We start from the raw sequence: 23,278 nt of genomic DNA, 5'->3' as shown, positions 1-23,278 counted from the left end.
TTCAGGCAAACAATTTGCAACAATTTTTGGGATATAAGATGGTGAAAAAATGAGGTGCACAACCACTTGTGAAATTACAACTAATACCTATAGAGTATTAGTCTACTATAATCTTTATCTCATCACATAAATTGGATCAACTTTTGGACTTGAAAACAGAATCCCAGCTGGGTATTTTTATCTATTTTAGACATATTTAATGCAGTTAAATAACATTTTAAGTTCCTAGATACTGGGCAGCAGTACAGGAGTACAGTTCACTTTAACAGCTGGCTTTAGAACAGAAACCAACACATTGGTGTCCCATACGTACCTTTTCCTTACCTCCTTTGTATTTGAAGAAAAATTCCATAATAAGATACCACTGCTTGTTTTCCTGTCTTATGTCTAAACAGCTTTTCAAGTACGCCATTTCTGTTACATAGTAAGGTGTCATATTTGTGATCTCACCTCTCTGAACATTTTGAAGAAACTCTGAAAATTCGTGGAGAGAAATGAAGAATTTAATAACTTTATTGTAACTATGTTTGTGTGTTTCCTTATCTCAACCATATAGTTTGTTGGATACTTTGAACCCCTAATCAATTGATGATTGATGGCACAGCATGAGAACTTGAGTTACCCGGTATAACCTGGAAAAGAGTTCATTATGTGTGTCTTAACTTAGTTATGGGGTTACCTGCCTTGGTTTAACACATTGTATCTTACAATTGCAGAGCAGTAACAGGTGGCCAGCATATCTGTACATTGATGTATAAAGTGATTGCATGTGCACAAAGCCAACAAGTACCCTTACCCAAAGATAACACAGCACCCTGACGGTTCTCTTATTTAATACAGTTTGTATGCAATGCAGAATTTTGTCATCTTTGCGTTATTTATTTTAGGATGTAATTAGGACCATTGTACAGAGCGGTGGCATCAAGCATTTAGTAACCATGGCGACCAGCGAACACGTAATAATGCAAAACGAAGCTCTCGTTGCATTGGCATTGATAGCGGCTCTAGAGTTAGGTGAGTATCCCAGGAGTTCACTCCACCATTTCCTTTCCAGTCTGCGCCCAAGAGAAGCCATGGAGGGAGAATGCAGTGTAGAATAGCCTCCTCCTTCCACCTGCCTTTCAGTTTTTCCATTGTGCTTCATGCAAGCACAGGCAAGCCATCATGTTACGCAGGAAACTGGAGAGTGCTGGTTATGCAGGATCTGCTCCATCATTCTGGTAGGTGGTGGAGTGATCTAGAAAGGCCCTCCAGCTTAACTTTCAGATTTGGGGTAAAACTGAGAAAGCAAACATACCCCAGACTAGAGACTATATGACCTGACCACATTCCTACACTGGAATGTTAATCTGCTTTTGAGAGAGCTTTTTAAAGTGAAGAGTCCACTTACCTAATAATTAAAAACTAGAGAATACACGGGGGTGGTTAATGCCTCCAACGTGTCTCCATTAAATTACCCAGGATTAAGTGCAAGAATTGCCATATGTAGGCAGACATGATTACATGTCTTGACCTGCATTTGTAGTACCCCAGCTTTTGAAACAGGAAAGAAAATGCTCAACAGAAGTTTTGTTTATCCTGTTTACTTATTAACTAAAGAACTAAACAAACAACCTTACATATTTTTGTTCTTGATTTCATCTCTTGCCATTGCGTACTACAGGAATGCTCTGTTCAACTTTTGAATCACTGCCAATACATCAAGGAATTGTTTTAAATAAAAGGAAAGATGTTCCTATTCACATGAATCATCTCTTTGTCTTGTCATCAGGCATTTAAAGATTGAGCCAAATTCAATACATGTATCTTAGAAAGCTACAGAGGCAGTAACTCAAATGGAGATCTTGAAAAGTTTTCCACAGGCTTTGTAATGGACCCTGAGCTCCCTCTACCATAGAATTGAGAACTACACAATCTTTATTTACTCAGACAGAATTTCCAAAAGCAAATTGAGGCAATGGAAGTGTTGAAAGCTGAAATATTCCAGGTATTGGCCTAAATGGCTAGGAAGCCTATGGCTTTTCCATCAGCTTACTGAACATTTAGACTGGATTTCATCATTAAACTCTGTGACTCCCCTTTCAAGCAGTTAGAGAACTTCACATTTTTATAGCAAGAGCTGTGATGCTTGTCATCATACCATCAAATATGTGCTCGAGTTTTACACCAATGAGTTACATACCACAGCCTTTCACTCTGGTGAGAGATCGTGTTTCAATAAAGGAATAACACATGGAAGCGTCAAAGCAAGTGGCACTTCCAGACTTACAAATTTTCACTTGTATTTCAGTCACTGCTGAAAAGGATCTTGAAAATGCTCAGCTTGTTCAGATTCTATACAGACTGCTCTCAGACGACAGGAGTGCTCCAGAAATAAAATATAACTCCATGGTGCTGATCTGTGCTCTTATAGGATCTGGTGAGTATTCAGGAGAGGCTGCTTCCCAAGATTTATGTACGCAATACAGTTCTTTCCTACAGCTGAACACAGATCATGTGCAAACACACTGTGAGTAGTTCTCTGTTCACAATGGGTATAAACACACATAGTTCAGTTTACTATGACTCTGTAGTGTCTATCTATAGTGTCAAGGATGAAGCTGTTAACTCAGTTTTGGATATTAACTGCAAAAACTTGACCCTGGCTTCTGCAGGATGCAACTAGCTGAAACTTTTACAGGAAAGAAATGAAAGCATTTAAAACTGTACAAATATCAAATTGTCATTGTAAATATGCAGATCACAAGAATTTCATTTTCATTTCTAGCCGCAAGTTCCCTGTAATTGATCTGTGATGGTGCTTTAGGAAGAATCCTTACATTTATGTCACTAGGAAAACTCCTTCCCTCAAGCCCTCGCATGCTCAGCCCACCAGGCACAACGTGCACTAACACACATCAGTGCTGGACACTGTAAACTCTTATCCCTCTGAGCTCACCCTCTGCTACAGGTCAGGCTGTTTACAGGCTCTTCAAGTAGGCTGTGGTTTGATATTTCAACTTCCCATCTGTGTGTGGGCAAACAAACAAAAACCACAAAACAAAAAAGAGCAAGGTGTCAAGGGGAAATTTCATTCAAGGTTTCAAGAAGTTGCTACATTTCTTTCATTCAGTTCTTTAAGAAAGATTGTATCTGTGGAGAGAGAACAAATTTCTTTCCATAAAGGTCTAGGCATTTACAGTCAACTAAGATGACAAGGAACTGGAATAATTACAGAAAGGTGGAAAGTCAGAGCCTGTCTGGACAACTTGGCAAGTGTGAAACATATGAAGGTTCTCTAGAGGTTAGTTTACAGCAATTCAATTAATAGATTAAAAGTTACCACAGTTAAATGTGTGCTGTCTCTGTAAACAAACATGCTTTTTTATTTAAACAGATTTCATCACGCCTACTGCAAGTGTAATTTTGGAGACCTGTACATCTATGCAAGTGAATATTCTATTCCTGCCACTTTATAGAACAAATACTCAGTTTTAGAGAGTATACACAGCTCAGTGGTCAGTGTGCAAAGATTGTGCTCAAAATTTGCTAACAAGCCTCAGCTCTTAGTAGGCACTCACTTTAATGCTAAGACATGTAAACTTAGTTGATACTCACAACCTTCTTGAGCCATTTCATGCTTTGGACTATCCATGCATTTTAGAGCAGAAGCCAGAGGTTCACAGTCAGCCTCACTGTCTTGATCTTTATTTCCACTGCTTCCAACTAAAATAATTATCTCCAGAAAATCTGCCTGACAGTTGCATTTTCCCTTCCTGAATCTTGTTACCTGCAAGACTGACAGAGTTATTTAAAGTCAAATACCTGTCTCCAGAGTAGAGAGCAGTCTTATCTTAGGGGGGTATTTTAGGGTTATCTGAGTGGCAGAGCTCAGTCTGCCACTGCACTGTAAGCTTTGTCTAGGTATGAGGCTCCTTACCCTGCTCCCAGAGAACAGACAGCAGCATGTCACTGCATTATGCAGCTGAGAAGTTAAGGGCCAGTATTTGACTGACCCAGTGCTCTGCCCTGATTCCTGATGAACAGACCTGTGTAAAAACAGTGAGGACACAAGAATAACAACTGAGCAACCTTGGTATTAACTTCGAAGATGGGGAGGTGGGAGGTTTTACTATTTTAACCAAGGAGCTGATTGCTCTTTACAAGGGAAAATACTAACATGTACCTCTTACAGCTCTGTTGCCTCTAAACTGTTTTCATTACCATCTCCACATCATGAGCCACGTTTCCTTATTCTACTGTGAACAGACCTGTGTAGTTATTTTTAAGCTAAGTGACCACAGTATAGTTCAATAAAGACTAGAAGCAGCTCCACTGGTTTATTGGTTTTGTTTAATTCTCCAGTGACTGCTGTTGTTACTCTGTTACTTTGTTATGGGGTATCTGGCATCACATTTAACCTGATGCTGCCAACATCTGTGTGTTCACAGAACAGGTCGAGTAGGAAGGGACCACAGTGGTCCAGCCTCCCTGCTCAAGCAGAGCCATCCTAGAGCACATGGCACAGGACTGCATCCAGAAAGTTCCAGTGAGGGAGACTCCAGAACCTCTCTGGGCAATCTGTTCTGGTGTTCAATCACCTGCACAGTGAAGGAGTTCTTTCTCATGTTAAGGTGAAACTTCCTGTGCATCAGTTTCTGCCCATTGCCTCTTGTCCTATTGCTTGGCATCACTAAGCAGAACCTGGTTCTATCCTCTTCACACTCTCCCTTTAGATACTCATAGACACTGATGAGTTTCCTCCTCTGTCATCTCTTCTCAAGGCTGAACAGACCCAGCTGCCTCAGCCTTTCCTTCTGAGAGATGCTCCAGTCCCTTGATCATCTTTGTCGCCCTCCACTGGACCCACTCCAGGAGCTCCATGTCTCTCGTACTCAGGAGCTCAGAGCTGGACACAGCACTGCAGGTGGTGCTTTATCAGTACTGACAGAGGGTCCCCTTGACCTGCTGTCCATGTTCTTCCCAATGCACCCCAGGATACCAATGGCCTTAATGGCTACAAGGATACACTGCTGGCTTATGGACAGCTGTTCATCTACCAGGACACCGAGTCCTTCTCCACAGAGATGCTTTCCCCAGATCAGCCCCCAGCCTTTGCTGGTTCCTGGGGTTATTGTTCCCCAGGTGAAGAACTCTGCATTTGCCTTTGTTGAACTTCAGATGATGTTAAGCAGTTAACAGATACTATTTTTATATGATTCTTTCCATCTGGAAGTTCCTTTTGCAACTGAGTGAATGGATAGGGGTAGAAAAATGAGGACAATGGAAAATGGATCATCCAAAGCAGAGCATTCTTAGCTAGCACAGTCTTCTGTAGGCAAGAGTCTCCACGAAACTGGATGTTACCAGCCATGGTAAAGCACAGTGCTTTAAATACCTTCTTAAACATGTTGATATCTCAGCAGAAAGCAGGAAGTGCATACATAGCATGAACCCCCCAACAGCTTCACTGACATCAGTCTGTACATACACGTTCCCAGGTCCACAGCAGCATGACAGTGCCAGCTCTTATATGGCAGGGGTTAAACTGCATGAGAACTAAAAACATGTGAACGAGAAAGTAGGTAGGGGTGGGAACAAATGCCACAGCTTGCTTTAAAAAAAAAAAATAAAAATAGCAATGCATAAAGCATAGCTATCTGAAACAGATGGTAGGGTTTTCTCATGGGAAATTCAGAGATTAGGCCTCCAGCAACATGTAGAAAGCAAAATAATATGTATTTGTTGCTGAGTGGGATTTCACTAGAGGGGCATGTAACAAAACCAACCATTTTAGATCAAAACTGTGAGATGTTCAGAGTACAGGGCTTTGAGAAAACTTGTCAAATTTCTTACAATTTCTGCTCAGTTTTATGAGTTGCTGCCAACCTCTCTTAAATAATACAACAAGTAAGTAGCATGCAATCCAGGATCAGAATCATCAGACAGTGTCTCCTAGTTTTAAGTAGAATATAAACACTGCATCCATATGCAGAGCACAGGGCAATGCTCTGCATGTTGTCGTTTGCATTAACTTCAGAGCTGAGCTGTAAAGGGACAGCAAACAGTGACCAGGTGGTGACACATCCATTAAGGACCCATCTCACACCCCCACACAACCAGTAAGAGCTGACACACACAAATGATGTAGTGAGCCTGTCGCAGCCAGCTCACTTCGTCAGGCTAGTTTAAAGAATAAACCAAAAAAGTGTTTTCACTAAAAATACTTCCTAAGCATCTGTTTTGAAAGGCAATCCAGGTGGATATTCTTAACTGCTATGCAGCAGCTTGATCATTCATCATGCCCTGAAATCCATGGAGTCTGTGTGTGCTGGATGCCCTGAAAAGTTGTCTCTCCATCAACAAAAGCAATTCAAAAAAGTAAACAATAACCAGATTATGTGTACTCACAGCTGCGTGCTTGTGTGTACAGGATTTAGTAGAAAAGTTTCTCACAGTTTTCTTCTGCCTATCTCACACAAAGCACTGTTTCTTTTAATATTTCCTTTTCCAGAACCTCTCCAAAAGGAAGTGCAGAGCATGGCGTTTCTAGAAGTCATATCAAAACTCCGCAGCCATGAGAACAAAACTGTTGCCCAGCAGGCCTCGCTAACAGAGCAGAGACTTGCTGTAGAAAGCTGAGGAAGGTCTTGTTTCCAGTGCATCCCATCACAGATTTCACCTTTGTCCTCCGTCCTGCTGCCGCTCCTGCTATGTTTTCCACTGTATCACTTGTGCATGCGTGTAACATTCCCACACAAATTGATGAACTGCTGTAGGTACCTGTCCAAAAAGGTTTCTACAAATTCATAGGTGGTGTTAACATGAACCTGTCTCCACCCGTAACTGTTCTACTTGTATTCTTGTTGCTTGGGCCACATAGTAGAATGTGCATGTTGTAGTCCTATGATGATGTAGAAGTGGTACTACACAACTGACTCTTTCCTCATGCCCCCTAACTGCATAAAAAAGTACTACTAAATTAGGGACGAGATGCAGCAGCTCCAGACTAGTGTGCTGACTATAGGATTAAGAAGTAAATCTAGCTCAATTTTTGGTGCTTTGGAGATTCAGGTTTGAATGCAATGTACTGCTGCTCATTCACTGGTCTTGCCTATTAATGTCAAACTCGTGGTACCTAGAGGTAACAAATAAAAATTTCAGTGCTCTCACTTTACCCTGTGGTTTGTCCTTTTTTCTAATCCACACAGAAGCTGCGACTGCACCACCATGCACTGGTGAGTTCTTTTTGTTCCTGGCTCTGGCCCGACGCGATCACTGCCTTTCAGCTGAGCAGATACAAAGGAAGCTATTCCAACCACTTTCACTGTGTGTGCTCACACAGAGGCACTGTGTGGCATAACAATCATGCATTTTAGTAGCAATGCATGATACAATACTTATCTTACAGCCATGTGTGTACGAGTGCTCCTGGGCTTGCTTGGGATTGCTTCTTTGTTTACTGGGGGGTTTTTATAGATAGATTTTTAAAATAATATCTTGCAGCAGCTGTTCAGCAGAAGCCCATCAAGTGAGAAATGGAAGATGCAAGAGACTTCCTTTCTCTCCTTTCCTAGGTAAGGGAGATGGAAAACTGCCAGTCTGAGCATCTTATCTCACAGCGGCTCTTTTGTAGGTCTATAACATGCCAGCGAGCAAACCAGCAGACAGCACTTGGGCAAAAGAAGGAGCCAGTTGGGATAGCGGTTTCCAACAAGCCAGCAGATGTTATTTTGGACTGTGTGATACCATTACCTAGCATGATCAAGCCCACCATGCATGAAGGTCACAAGATCTATAACATTTTAAAGTGAGTTCAGCACTCCCCGTGCTGAAGTGCCAGCCTCAGAAGTTTCAAGTTCCTTTTCTTACGAGCAGAGGCAGCAAACCCAAAGTCCAAGCACCTATGACATCCCATGCCAGGTAATTGCAAATCAGTGCTTTTGGCCTTCACAAATTCACTCCCTAGCTCCATGAAACCACTGCTTATCCCTCAGATACTGTGATGGGAAGATGCCAGCCATGAGAGTAAAGGGATTTTTTATGTAAGCTGGGTGTGAAAAAAAATTTGCTTTCGATAGCCAACTTAAAGTCTCAGATTGTACCAAAACACAGCAGATGCTACAGGAGTTTTCACACTGCAGAGATTCCACATCCATTTAATCCAGGGCCAGAAACATTCAGAAAAATCCTCTAATACCAAACTGCACAACAGCAAAAAACCAAAACAACAAAACACATTCAAAAAGCAAATGCTAGTACTAGTGCAATAAAGCTACTGACAAGGTGCAGAATTGTCAACACAAACCAGGAGCTTGTGACATCAGGCTCCAAATAACACAGAACCTCTGCACTGCTGCTGAACATAACCAGCGTGTTTACAATCACAGCTCACAGGCCCTCACAAGCCCAAGTTCTCTCAGGCACAGAAACTCCATTGACTTAAACAGAATCCAAAATAATATTTGAAAGGCCAGTTATCAACAACCTGCCTGAGGCCAGTTAACAACAACCTGGTTCTTGAAAGAGACTGCTCCTTTTGACATTGGTATAAACTGCAAGTGCTCACACAAACTGGTTGTGATGTTGACAGAATTCCCATTTGGTTGTCTAACAGGAGCTGTGGTTAAGCATTAACTCTATTCTCACCACCAGATGTTTATCAGGAATACCACTGTCACAGCAAGCATAAACACAGGCCAATGGTGATACCCTACTTTCAGACAGTTTCTTTGGATGGAATTAGATTCCTAGATAAAATCTGTGCTGAGCCTAGGAAGGAAAGTCCACATAACGGCAAAGATGGGTGTATGTCACAGTAGGAGGAGGTAACTGAAGAGACTCGACACACAAATGCTGTGCTGTCCTGAGGCATGCTGCAGTCTGCAGGTTACTTCTATGTAGCTGGTAAATCATTTATCCTCCAAGCACCTTTAAATAACAAGTGAGATCTAAGGACGTTACTATCACATGCATTTCACTACTAACTGGACTGAAGTCAAGCGAAGTCAAAACGCTGACAGTAATTCCAATTGGATGTTCACTACCTAGATTGCATCTAAGCAAACCTTGACATCTGCTGCTCAGACTGTTTCTATGACAGCAATGTCAGACGCGGGGCCTTGTCTTTGTCTTAGTGCTACCACAGCCAGCCATACCACAGGGCAGGCAGCACCTCCCTTGAGCGTCACGCTCTTTGGCATCTGTACAAACTTTTGCCCAGCATCTCACTGTTGGGAAGGTGAACACATCCACGTGTTTTTACATTTCAGTGTCCTTATTACAAGAAGCTTCACTCAGGGCAAGGCAGAAACCCCAACAATACCGGCCTTGCATCCAGAGCACCCACTGGAACAGGTAATTTGTTTTGAAATGGTAACCAGCCTCAACTTTGGGAATCAGTGTACAAGTCTGTTAAGAGTTTGACAGATGGCAGGTAGCCACTCCTAGTCTCCCTCTCCATCATGAAAATACTTAGCCAAGTTTGTCACATCTATCAGGCAATGCCCTTGGCTCTTCTTTTTTGTTAACTTTTGGTAATTCCTGTGTTTGTGTGTCAATCTGTCCCCAGTTTAGATGCTTATTTTCCAAATCATTTCCATACATTCAGATAAATGTCATATGCCTGAAATATGCAAAAGGCATTAGACTTCAATCTGGACATGCTTTTAAATTGATCACAGTGCCATTTGTGTACAAAACCTAGAGGTTTTGAAATTCTATAAAAAAAGTCTGCTTCCTCCTCTATCCAAAGTAGCACAAGACATCATTACCCATTTTTACCTGCACAATAATGTAAGCCAGTTCTCACTACTTCTGTTTAAAGACATGCTGCACTTATTTAATCTTTTGAGAAGGAAGGTAGGAATTTCATTTGTCTAAGTCTTGCAAAGCATCAACTCCTGAACACACCAGTGTGACCAGAATAATTCTGGGGAGAGCACAGCCATTGCAGCCTGAGGAACATCAGCAACCTGTTGGAAAGAAGCAAAGCATGTTCATTAGGCAGAGACTTCAACAACAGCTGACAGGAAATAAGGGATCTCTTCATGTGGGGGCATGTTCTTCATGTCTTAGCTTATTATTCATCTAAGGGCAGCCACTGGAGGCATGAGCATGTTTCATGATTTAATCAGAACACAGTATTCTACAATACATATGAGAGATGGGGATTTATTTCCCCTGTTAGTTTGGAGGAAAGAAGGTAGGGATCTTTTCCTGGAGGAACTTTCCATCAATATATCTTTCTATTGTTTATATTTAGTGCTACATCAAGAGTGCATACACATTCACAACATCATATTTCACACAATTTTATTTATAAAATTGTAATTATCTAACAAATTGCATATAAAATGATTTACTTCAAGTAAATACAGAATACTGCACGACTATTAAAACTATTGTATTGTCCATCATAAGTGTATTAAAACATTCCTAAAAAATGCCTCTATTAAAAAACAAAAAACCCAAGAACACAAGTAGCATGACCAAGACCATTTTCAATAGCTTAAAATGAATTACCAGGAAGTTGCATTAACCTCCTAAGTAGACTCCAGTTACATCCATTGAGATCAGCATGTGATACAATACCACAGTCTAATGCTAAAGATGACAAGTAATACATTATGCACCTGATCTATGCTTTTCTCCTAGACTGAAGGGAACCAGCCTGAAATCAGAAAACTAAAGCTCAAGTCAAACTCTACTGTGCATGCAGTTCTGTTATAGCAATACTTTCAATCGGTAAATGTAGTTGGCTTTTACAATCAATTTTACAACTGATAAAAAAGGAACACAAGAGAATACATTCGTATAAAAAGGAACAATACACAAAGGGTAAATATTGACACCTTGCTGTACACCTTCAGATGAACAAGAGAGAAAGATTCAGCTGGAACTAATGTGGAATATATGTATCAGAAATGGATCTGAGTCATAAACTCACATTCCAATCTTCCCAGAGCTCAAGGTCCATCTCTACTATGTACACAGTGTGAACATGAACGCACATACAGATGGAGCTTTTTATTAACACACTTATATTGCCAAAACACAAAAGACAGCTAGCAGTGCTGCCTCGTGCACACTAGTAGTACTTCTTCGTATACTGCATGTTAAGGGAGACAGATTTTTTTATTTCTTTTTTTCAAGGGGCAAAATTTGGTAGCTAATGGATCAAGGTAGTATTATTCCATTTGTTTTAGACAGTTTCATCACTTGTTACAGGTATCTGGAAAAGATTCAGGGAAAAAAGAAAAATGGGAGGAACTGGAATATTCCGCAGTGCTTGACACCTTTTGAGGTCTAATCTTCTTCCACCAAAAAAAAAACAAAAAAACTAAGTAAGCCAAACTACAACCCCCAAAAAAACTTTTCTAAATTTAATAATCTCTTTTAAAGCAACAAAAACTTTTGTTGTTTAATATTTTTTACATTTTATAGTTTGATAAACAGAATTTTTTTCACTTTTCTCCAAAAAAATATTTTCTCCAGAACCAATTAAAAAAGCCAATTAAATCTGCTTTTCTAAAAAAAACCCTTTAAAAGCTCTCCCCCAAATTTACCCTAAACCAAAACAAATACATAGGTATTTGCAGAACTGCTATTTCAATGCACCCAAAAGACATACACAGCAAGAAGGGAAACAGAGTCGAAAATTCAGACAATAATTTCTCTCATAACCAACCATATTACCCAAGACCAATTTTAACAAGGGCATCTCTAAAGTAGTAAAAACACAGATTGACATCCAGGACAGTTCTTATAGCACCATGTTTAGTCCTGCCACAAATGATGGCAACCTCCCATAACTGGTAGGAGGTGCTGCCACCGACTCTCCACTTTACAGTCAAATGCTGTTCTAACGCCAAGCAGCAAAAGGAAAAGGCAAGGGAGGCCCTGCCACTAACCAGGCCCCGAAGGGCTGGCCAGGGCTTCACCTTCCCCAGGGGCAGCCACCGAACACGGGCAGCTGAGGTGCTCCTGCTGCTCCATCGGCACGAGGGACAGCCAAGACAACCACTTGGGACTCTCCTGGTGGACACCTTTCCTCTCCATAATAAACACTTTCAGGGTGAAAAGCAGTCATGTGCAAGAAGCATTTAATCTGCATGCTACTATTTACATTCCAAACACTATTTACACACCAGAACTACAATGAGCATCTCTCTCAAAGGGGAGAGAAGAAGGCTTTCGGGACAGAGTACACTTGAGCAAGCACCCCCACAGCTTCAAACTCTAAAGGGCACAATCAAAATTATGGATTTTAAGCAAAGAGATCCTACTGCTACCAAAATAGACACAAAAAGATGACTCACACATTTGTCCATTAGGCTATTAATCAAAAAAAACCCCAAACAACAGAAAGGCCTGTGAATAGAGAGGGTATTTAGAAAGCAAAGGATCAAGGACTGTGAAGCCCTCTGGCAGGGCTCAATGGGATATATGGAAATAGCTTTAAAGCCAGCGCTGCTGCTGAGCTACCAGAGTCCTTGTTAGCAATGCCACTACTCCACAGCAATCACCCAGCAAACAGAGCTGTTTCCCACTCCGTAAGCCTGACAATAAATTTCTGAAAAACTACTGCATGTTAAAGATAATTAGGCTGATCTCTGAACTCACATGTACCCCACCACCACACCAGGCAGGAAACTGCCATGGAGTCTGAGTGCCTACCACATCTTATTGCTTCAGACACTGAGCCCACGTAGCCAGCAGTTGTGCTTTAGTTGCAGTTCACGTGACCTTTTCAAAGTTTCCTGGAAAAAAGTTTGCTTGTATTTGGCAGGCTCTGACAATAATACAATGATTTCCAAGGCCTCCCACAAGGTTTCACAACTGGACACCTAAGCTGCTGAGTAGCTGTTGTGGGACATTTCAAGGATATCTTACCTGATCTGTAGACAAAAAAATGTGGGATTTAAATGTGTAACAGACAGCTAAACAATCAGTACACATCCATGAAACTGCAAAAATGAGTAAATAAGTATCTCTTGGGAACAAGGGAGCAAGAAGGATCAACAACCACAGCAATAAAGACGAGCTCTAGAAAAGGAAGTTATCTAGTGGTTTTTGTAAGAACAGTCAGTCATTCTGGGATTCAGCAGAAGTGTTGCACATTTGTGTGTAGACGCGCAAGTTGTGAGAACAAGAATTGCTCAGCTTGGAGCATTTACCCTCCTATCAGTCTGACACTGCCAACTGCACAGCCAGCAGACTGGAACTCGGAGAACAGCGTGACAAGACAGAAGGCCAATACAGTACAACTGCAGAGATTCAAGTAGAAGAATGAAGCTATCTTCAGAAACTCAGAGCAGCAACAGTAGTATTCAAGATCAGTGGCAACAAGGAATGTTTCTATAATTAGGCTTTTTGTTTTCCCTCCAAACCAAAGCCCAGGATCACAATCAAGGCTCTTTGGTGGAGGGGTCATTTCCTCAACCCCACTTCCCTGATTCCTCCCTGCACCATTTTGTCTCAGTGCAGCAACACTGGTGCTGATGATCTGTCTGTCCTGCCACTATCAGGCAAAATGGTATCTTCCTCTGGGGGAAAACAACCAGTAACTCCCCAAATCGAGGAGTGGCTAAGAAAAACATAACACTGTGCTGAGGTGGAACCAACTTTATTAAGGACAATGAATTATAATTGCTTTGAAAGGCTTTAAAAATATTCTGAGTCATGGCTGGCCTTTAACAGCAGATACCAAGGGATATGGAGGCTGCCTGATTCAGAGCCAGTCAGTGGGAGTTAACCAGAAGAGGATGAGGTAATGCTCAAAGATGGGAGGACAACAGGTCTGCTGAGGCATCTGTGAAGCAGCGGCGTGCCCTTCACCAGCCTTCAGAGGGGAGAAAAACCACAGCCAACTAAAGCACAGAAAGGCAAAATGTGCAAGGGTACATATATTCATTTGTTTAAGTGTCACAGGACCAAAAAGGGCCTTAACAAGTCACCAGATCAGCCTTCTATCTATCCCCCAAAACAGGGAAGCTTTGAAAGCAATGTTCCTCTTTCCTACTCCATATACCTTCTGGTTTAGGAAACTCAACTCAAAGATGTTATGTCCTTACAAGGAGGTGCTACACACCCTTTGCCACTGTCTGACCAAAGCAGGACCACAGCTTTCAGGACTGGTATGGAGATATTGAGAAGGGTCATAAAACACACTAAATTTATACAAAGTGCAGTAAACTACCCAAGCCATGTCAGGTCTTTAAGTTCACTATTATTAGTGAAGAAGAACAAATCAAAAACACTAAGCTGAATGGAGCCGGATTAAAGTTTTCTCCACTATTTGTGCTTTTTGCCACATTCTGCTTTCTTGCGTCCAATTCAAAAGGGTCTGCCTTAGCGGATCCTAATAAATGCTTCTATTTTAAGATTTTTATTCTGTTGCTTCACAGAAAGAAGAAGAAAGCTCTTTGTTGCCTTTAGAGCAAGAAGAGGAGACATCTCCATAGTATGAATTTGTTCACTGGAGGTAAGCGTTTACTCTGACAAAAACTGTCCAAGAGAATGGGAAATGATCTTCCCATAATCACATGCATTTATCAATAAATAAGTTTGGATTAGACTGTATTAAAACATATGCACATATTTAAAGCACTGGAGTGTCACAGATTCTTATTCCACAGCTCATGCAAGTAAAAAGAATTAAAGAAAAGAAAAAGAAAAAAAGAAAGACCAAAGCCCTAGCTAGGAACAGACCAAAGAAACAAGCTTTGCATGAGTATGTCAAAGCATTAACATCAGTGAGATCCCTAAATACATTAGGTTACACTAAATTTCAGAGAAACAAAAGATTTTGCCATATCAGATACATAAGTTTTGAATTTTTTAAGTTAATATATAATTCATTATTTCAATATTATTCTTCACTTGGACCCAACATCCACACTGCTTTCATACATTTATACAGTTATATCCCATCCTTGCCTTAAGAGACTGATATCCAAAGGTATGGCAGTAACCCTTGTTCGTCAAATAGAAAACTCCTTTCCCTTCATACAAGAGTGGAGAAGGAAGAAAGATCTTGACAAAATTAAGCAATTCTCCCTTCTTCTGATTCCAGCCTCAAAGTACTAGAGGGAGATAGTTGGAAGCTTGCATAAAAATAATTCCCCTTGTTTTAAAAACAATTTTTTTTTACTGTACAATAGATGCATAGAAAGTTGCTTCCTGCTTCATGGGTTTAGGTCTGTAGCTATGTTTAGCTGTGAAAACAAGAAGATTGTTCCTTTACAGAGTGGTGAGGAGACAGACCATCTCAGGAATATTTGGCAGCTATCAAAGAGCTCATGACATGAAGAATAAACAGCATATCCACAGACTACAACAATGCAACTCTGTCTCACTGAATACACCAATTTTAAAAAGTGTCCACTTGTTACTCAAAATCAAGAATACAGTAGAGATTCACGGCTCAACAGCTTTCAAAGTGGTGGTTTAAAAGAAAAAAAAAATTGTCAGTGAGCAGCAGATTTTCAATAGCCCACTCTTCTCTCCCCCATCCTGAAAAAACACAAGTTCACTGCAATATCAGGAACTTAAACTTGAGACTACTTGGGAGAGAAGGCTTCCCTGTCACCCATGTCCATACAGCTTGGTGTCGGAGTGACACACTGGAGGTTTCAGAGGGTTTCGGTTGTCCAGTGTCTTGTTGTGGTGTCTTCAGCAGTTTTACCAGCTGGCTCTGACAGCCTCAATGTCACTAACCAAATTCTGGGCTAAGCATATCCCAAATATCTGGAAGAGATAACAGTTTATTCATTTGGAGCATTAGACAACTTTTCACACAGGCAAACTCCTTAGGTTATACAGAACTTAGATAAGAAAGAAACAACACGGGTAGAAATTAAATTAATAGTAAGTGTTGGAAGAAGAAAGAATATTGCAGAATTCCTGTAACCCCAGCATTTTTATGGTGGTACCGGTTTCTAGTTAATTAACAGTTCTAATCTTGTTTCAAAGCAACCCTAAAGGCTCTCTGCTGCTCATTCAAGCACCACTGGAAACAGTAGGTCTGTACAGGCTTGAAAGTCTCTACATAAGGTTTATCTAACACAATGTTAGTTTCAACCTGCTGAGAGTTGAAAAGAAAAAAATTGCATCCCTGTAGATAAAAACTAAATATTCCTTAATACAAAGAAAGCCTCATACATTTAGTTCCCACTGCTAAAACCCACAAACAGGCAACTGGCACTGCATTTCCCATTCTCCTACACAGCTTCCCCCCTCATATATTCACTTTATCTGTTATTCCTCTGTGCAACTCATTCCAGGGAACATGATGTTTACCTGCAGTAATGCTATCCCAATGAATATACCAGCAACTATGGTAAGGTTGTCCTGCAACCATTTCTCAAACTGAGGGACACAGCCTTTAGTGTAGATAACAATCTGCTGATCAACTTCCTGCCAAAGAGAAGAGGGAAGAAAACAGAGATAATTACATTCAACTACACCATCAGCAGAACAATCTCCTCTTGCAATAGGGATTCAGATCCTTAACATAGCACATTAAGAATTAAAAAAAAAGCTTACTGGTTTTTGCCTTGCATCGTAGCCACACTGAGTATTAATAACATCTTCCTAGAGGAGAGAGAGAAGAGAGGCAATCAGTAAAATGTCTCCCAAACACCTTCTCCCAGCTCCCTGGAGTTGGTGCTGTATGTAATAAGACAATCACCCAAACTTTGATGAGCATATTGCTTTAATTTAAAAAACCTCCTCCTTCACTCTGTGCTATTAATTATTTGCAGCAAACAAGAGCATACATCAAAAAGAAATTTATCTCTCAAGTCAGCAAGCTGGGAAAACCAGCCCTCACCTGGATGAACTCCGTGTTCCAGATACAAGCATTTAGTAAAGTAAAAGGACTACAGAACATCTATGGAAAGTGAAAGAACCTTCTGCTGAAAAGGTTTTTTCTGTACTAAAAAATATGCCAAGAGTTCTGCTGTCATTTTCAGGGTTCAGTCTGTGCAGAATGAAGAGGTGACAAGGGGCAGTTCTGTTGCAGAAGCTGCAAGTTCTTTCTGAGAATGTCTCTAGAAATATGTACAGTTCCTTACCAAAAACCTGAATGAAAAAATAACAGATGCAGTAATGTGTTCTTACTGCTTGTTCTTTCTCATAGGAGCTTGATACCAACGGGAAAGGAGGGGTTCTTCCTACTCCCTTTCCTTTAGTACTCCCAAAGCTCAGGTAATAAAATAGGCTCTGGCAGATTTTCCCTAGTGAACAAATGCTTCCCATTGGCAGCTGAAGCTGTATTTTTACTTTGTATACAGTTATTTCATGGTAATAAAATGAAGCCTGAAACTTTTGGCATCAGCCACAATGGCAGCAAAATATTAAGTTACTGACTTATCATATAATGACAGTGAGTAGAAGAAGGAGTACTCAAGAAAGTGAGAAAATCAGCCAATGTGAGCTAGGTGTACCAAACACCACAATTTAATCAAATTGTGGGAAGTGGGAAAGACAAGCACTGTCTTTGGACGGATTTTAAAAAGCAGCCATATGGAAAAAAACTATCTCCTATCAGCATGGAAAGCTCCTCTGTTTCCTCACTTTGTAGGACGTTCAACAGGTTGCATTCTGTCACCTGCCAAAACTGGATTCCCTTAATGGATCTTCAAAATTCAAACAACTTTTATCTCCTAACAAGATGAAAGCTTCATCTTGTTTCAGAACCTAAGTGAAAGTTTCAAAACCTAAGTGCCACAGACTACAAGGATGTAAAAGCACCTAAGATTCTGAAAGAAGGATTTTAAGTTTTCTACCTTGTACTAAATGCCTAGTTGCTTCATGATTAATGTCTTCTGCCTTTAACCTTGGAATTTGTTAACCAAAAGAAGGTACGAAAAATGCAATGGAAATAAGCTTTCTAGACTTGCCTATACAAGATTTTAGAACGCTTCAACCTCCTTAACTACATCAAAATGAACTATGGTAGTCAAAATTTGTTTCAAGAAACTTATTTTAGCCTGCCTTAAACTTACCACTTCCTGACCCAAGCTAAACTAAAAACAATAAGGCGTCCACATAACAGTTTGCGTCAGTCCAACGCTGAAACCTAATTCTAAAAGGGACAAATTTGCTTTCCCACAGAATAAACCTATGTTTATCACTGCAATTGAACCAATCACAGCTTGGTTACAATTATTTTACTTGTATGCATGACTTCTAATGTTTTGAGTTTTTAAAGGCCATTAAGGTTGTTTCCTTACAGTGAATGAGATTTATCTTTAAATTTCTGGTTGCTGCATCACACCCTAACAAACTGCATAGCCATTTAAACAACTGAGAGAAAGAGAACTTTAGGATGGATTATGTATTTATAGGATTACCTTGTACTGCTGTCACTGGTTTGGTTTTATAACAACTATATTTTTAAAACTGGGTTGTGATGACCTCTGTGTGGGTGGGTGGGCAGATAGGCAAACAGCAGAGGGAATCCTAAGCATCAGGAAATGTTTCAGCCTAACCTACATTTTGTTTTAATATCCTGTTAAAACATTTTCAGCTATGTTTCTGAGAAAAATTCAAACTACTGTGAAGTCACATTCACTGCAGAGGAACCAGAACCAGCTTGTGCAAGTGGCAGTGCCTTATCAGGAGAGGGGGAGAGCAGCAGCAACTGGATGCCAGGAGCAGCAACTGCATTGCATTATTAGCAAGGCAGGAAGCACCTGAGGTGCCTTTTGGCAACTTGCCTAACTCCAGTCTGTGCTAGACTAATACATTCAAGGAACTGTAAGTCATTCCAGGTGAAGACAAAGCCACAGCTGAATTGCTAGATAATGCAAGCACTCAAAGCTAGCTTCTTTCAAGCTATATAAAGTCAAATATATACAGTGCTAGGCACGTAACAGTTTCCATGCACACACCCATCCCTGTCAGTGAACTGATTCCCTTCTTTATCATATCCATATTAGCAATGCATGGCTCCAACATTTTCCACTTGATGATGCAGAACTATAAATATTTTTAAAGACATGAAAATTTACCTAAAAGCAGCTCCCACAAACAATTTCTGACCTTTCAAGTCTGATTTCAGGTGACTGTAGGACAGGCAGTAATTTTAAAGTTAAAAAAAGAGTATGTAAAGATACCCATAGCCAACTGAAGATTCCAATGCAAACATGCCAATTCCTCAGGGCACAGACTGTCATTCATTACCATACCTGGCACAAATTGGGTCAAACTGGCTAGAGCCTCGGGACACCACATTAAATAATGAATAATATCTCCTTTAAAGTGTCTGATCTCAAGGGTTACTGTTCTGATGAATTTCAATTGAAAGCTCACATCCTTCAACTCATTAAGCACTTGTCCTTTTTATACTTGCTAGAATTAATATATATGTTCAGCCAAGCCCATGGTTCTCTCCTTCTAAAAATGAAGAGCTAAGTTATCTTATGAGTTTTGCTGACTGCAGAAAAGTTAGTGATTAAGCTGAGCTGTAAGAACAAAAAAAAAAGTACAGGTTGGAAAGAAGTTAATAATGAGGCTCAATTTCCAGAAACAAAAGGAAAATCTTGAACTGTTATTTATGACTGGAACAGCACACCCATCCTACCCCCTAGACCATCACTTACAGCAGGGTCTTTAGTACAGCAAGAGAATGGCACACCACAGCGCTCTCGGCTCGCGTTGGAATCTGTACAATTGAAGTAAATGTTAAGGTTCCAGTCATCAGCTCCAAAAGCCCCACAGCACTGCCACTAGAACAAAAAAAGAAGAGCTTCTTAAATTTCAGAATGAAAATCTCAGCATTAGCAACATGCATGGCTGCTGCCAGTTTCCCCTCTAGCTTTCAAAACAAAATCTGAGACTCCCACTGCTTTCATTGAAACTGCCTTTTTTTTTGTTTGGTTGGGGATTTTTGTCATTTTTTTAAAATATCACTCCAAATGGGTAAATTGTTCCAAAGTTATCATGTGACTAAAGTTACATCATACCCTGCTATGCTGCTCTCTGGAGAGAAACCCATGGGTGAGCTGATAAGCCTACACAACAACACAGAGTTGCACAGGCCTACAAGCTCAGGCCCAAGGGACATCAGAGCCAAAAGTACAATATTCTGCCCAGTCTAATGAGCCCTGGATTTCCAAAAAAACAAGTTCAAGGGCTACACTGGTACTCCTTTTGCTAGTCTGGAGGAACTTTGCCTGGCTGTACATCAGTGTGAACACACTGTTCCCTGATCATCACACACTGCACAATGAACACCTTTAGTGAATCCTTCAGAGAGTAAATCTGCCAAAGGCAGGCATAGTCTGGCAAAACGTGTTGAACACACGAGGAACTGATGTGTTTTGCTGAACATACAAAGGATGGACTGGAGACCAGGGAAACACTGATGGCTTACAGCAAATAAGGAGCTAGACCAATGAACCAATCTATGTCAATTAAAAGGAAAAAAACAAAACCAAACACAACCACATTTTTAAAAGCATTGGAATAGCCATTCTCTCCTTCTAGATGTAGAAGTTCTCTTTGCAATACCTGACATGTTGTCTTTGTGCACCATCTCTATTGGGTGAAGAAGTAACTCGCTCTCACAACTCGTGCTGCCCCTGGCTTACTTGCTGAATGCTAATGCAGTTAGGAGAGAAAGCCTTGGGAAGTCATTGCAAATTTGGACTGTAGCCTTTGCCTGCATACAAGTGGACTACTACTTTCAGTTTGTGCTGACCTCCGACCTTCTTGCAGAAGATTCAAAACAGTGCAAGGATCCACATCCTCTTACCATTTTTCCCCCAGGCGTAGAGAAACAAAGCACTGAAACTGTTTTAATTGTAGAGTGCACAAAAATTAGTAAACATTAATTCAACCAACACTCAGCCATGTTAGCCAGACAGTGCCAGATTTAAAGAGGACTTCCTCAACACCAGCCAGAACTGAGTACTGGAGAGGGAAGGTACTAGCAGACCTTGTGTGCAAAAGTCAGAGCAAGAATTCTTTACACATGCTGACAAATTACAGAGCTTAACCTGCACAAACAGGTGCACCACTGGTTTCACCCTTTTCTCCCAAGTGCAGATGTGGTATCACTTAGAGGTGTCCTACAAGAACTCTACAGGTGGTCCACTTCATTAGGCTAATTCCATTAAATCTAATTCAGAAGAAATAAAATTGTAGTTTCATTTGGACCAACTAAATACCTCTACCACTCTGCAGTGTTGCTAAAAACTACACCAACATTCATCTTAGGACCAAATAAATGGAGCTTAGAAAATGAGTAAATTCTTAAACAGATGTGATAGCTTCCATAATAAAATATTTTAACTTTGACACACTAAGTCTTCAAGAAAAATCACTCCAACTCCCCATCTTGTTTTATGCAGTCATACATCAATAAAGCCACTTTACATAGATGCTGTGTGTTTGCAGTTCTGTAAAAACAAATATAAATATATTCAAAGGCATTATATGCTGGAATATTTCTGTTGCTACTTGAAGAAACAGAACAGATGGAAGTAAAGAATAAGAGCAGGTATTTCTTAAAAGTAAGCTTTACAAAAAAAAATAACAGTCCAACTTACATATTCCTGTGTGAAGTCTATGAGGTTTTGTAAATCAATGTCATCTCGGTAGGCTCTGATGTTGTTGTTTATAAAGAAATACAGCTGGTCCTTTATCCAGTCTTTGAAAACAAATGCTAGAACGCCAGCAGTGAGCTCCAAGAAGAAAATAATTCCAAGAAATACAGAGAACTATGAAGAAAATAAGAAAGGCTAAAATTATTTTCCTTTATGACCAGAACTTTCTCAAAGCCCTCAATTATATCTAGTGATAAGGCTTTATCTGTTTCAGTGCAAGTTCAAGCCATTTTGGCACATAGGAAATTTTAAATTAAAAACACACCATTTTTATTGAAGCTGCAGAACAGAAACTTTAATTCTATTGTAAAAAATAACAAAAATGCTAACAAATGGCCAAACCTTGGACATTTCACTGAGATTTTCAAAGAGATGCAAGAGAATTCACTGTAAATTTCAAGACACAGCTAGTCACCACCACATGTAGGGCCCTTGAAAACTGGTCTTAAATTTCAACATAGGCATTTACATTTTAGAAGGCATAAACAACCAATATAAAATGTGCCAGTAAAATGCTTTCTACATGACTTTAGCTTTAGATCCTTTCACTGGCAAAGCTTCGCCCAAGCAGACAAAGCAGAAATTGGTAACAGCAGAAATTAATTAATGACTAAGTTGGAGCGGAATGTCTATGAAATTACTCACATCCACATTAAAACTAAATGAGGCTGCTATGATTAAAGCAAATGCAATGGATGCCAAAGGCATTACTAATGATCTGCCACTTTCCCTAAGCATTTCCACTGAGTCTACACTGTTTTAAACCACACAGGGGTCCTGGTATACTGGAAGTCCATCCCCTTTGCAACTGTGCCTTTGAGTTTAACTTTAATATGTTCTCTGTGTGTGTTCAGATACATTTTTAATTTCTTCTGCAGCTGCTGTATGGGCAGCTATTTCTGGTAGAGCAGATGGGTTCATTTTAGGCAAGCTAAGAGAAGCAAGGAAGAAGGGAAAAAAGTGTTACAAGCTGCTTTATAAATGCCTTGAGAACTGTGACTCTCAATTGCCTCCTCCCCTTATACAACATGTCTGTGGGAGCCAAATGTGTCACTTGGAGGTAGTTATTTCACTGAAAGCTTTTTCATGTATATATTAACAGTTAATGGTTATGAAGACACAACTGTGTCCACAAGCAGTGCCCACCTCTGGAAAGGGGAGGGGTGGAGGAAAAAAATCTTTACTATGAATTTTCAATTTATCTAAAAGTGAACATGATATTGTTACTCTCATTTTCAAAAGTCACAGGAGGAAATCTTTCAAAATACAACAGCCAGCTACTTAGTTGAAGAAGTTCTGCATACTGAGGTTCATTCGCATGCCAGCAGCTCCTTCCCTAACCAACAATCCTGCCCAGAATTCAAGAAAACTTCCATTTTCTTTCTGCATCCTGGACACATTCTCCTCCCCTTCTCCTTCTCAGGCCCCAGCACTGAAAGCAATGAAACCTCTTCCAGTTAGCTGAAGAGCAGGGATGAGGGTATGGGCCAGACTGAGGATATTGTAACAGTGTTATCTCCTCTGTACCATGAGGGGCCCTTGCACAGAACAGGTCACATGGATCACATTCACTGCTGCATCTACATCCCTCATATTTCATGGGCAGCTTATTATGGACTCCAAGTTCAACACACAGATTCTCACAAGAAATTTCTCTTTTTTGTGACAGGGAAGCAAAATGT

The 23,278-nt window shown here is 40.4% G+C and overlaps 2 protein-coding genes across 7 annotated transcripts in view; one reads left to right on the top strand and one right to left on the bottom strand.

Moving 5' to 3' along the window:
* The window catches only part of RAP1GDS1 (Rap1 GTPase-GDP dissociation stimulator 1), a 90,894-nt gene extending 83,738 nt beyond the window's left edge, over nt 1-7,156 (top strand). For all 6 annotated transcript variants that reach the window (XM_058803181.1, XM_058803180.1, XM_058803184.1 and 3 more), the window contains 3 exons: nt 888-1,014; nt 2,291-2,419; nt 6,494-7,156. In XM_058803181.1, coding sequence (XP_058659164.1) covers nt 888-1,014; nt 2,291-2,419; nt 6,494-6,621 — 384 coding nt within the window. In that variant the 3' untranslated portion in view covers nt 6,622-7,156. The remainder of the gene's footprint in view (nt 1-887; nt 1,015-2,290; nt 2,420-6,493) is intronic.
* Nucleotides 7,157-10,281: 3,125 nt separating this feature from the next.
* TSPAN5 (tetraspanin 5) overlaps nt 10,282-23,278 on the bottom strand; it is an 80,639-nt gene continuing 67,642 nt past the window's right edge. The window contains exons 4-8 of the mRNA XM_058803427.1: nt 21,540-21,710; nt 19,590-19,715; nt 16,528-16,575; nt 16,282-16,398; nt 10,282-15,729 (exon numbers count right to left, since the gene is read on the bottom strand). Of these exons, the coding sequence (XP_058659410.1) occupies nt 15,664-15,729; nt 16,282-16,398; nt 16,528-16,575; nt 19,590-19,715; nt 21,540-21,710 (528 nt within the window). The 3' untranslated portion in view covers nt 10,282-15,663. The remainder of the gene's footprint in view (nt 15,730-16,281; nt 16,399-16,527; nt 16,576-19,589; nt 19,716-21,539; nt 21,711-23,278) is intronic.

Source organism: Ammospiza caudacuta, chromosome 4, assembly GCF_027887145.1.
Source record: "Ammospiza caudacuta isolate bAmmCau1 chromosome 4, bAmmCau1.pri, whole genome shotgun sequence".
NCBI classification, from domain to species: domain Eukaryota; kingdom Metazoa; phylum Chordata; class Aves; order Passeriformes; family Passerellidae; genus Ammospiza; species Ammospiza caudacuta.
The sequence above is the reverse complement of the archived record's forward strand: the minus strand, read 5'-3'. Positions and strand labels throughout refer to the sequence as shown.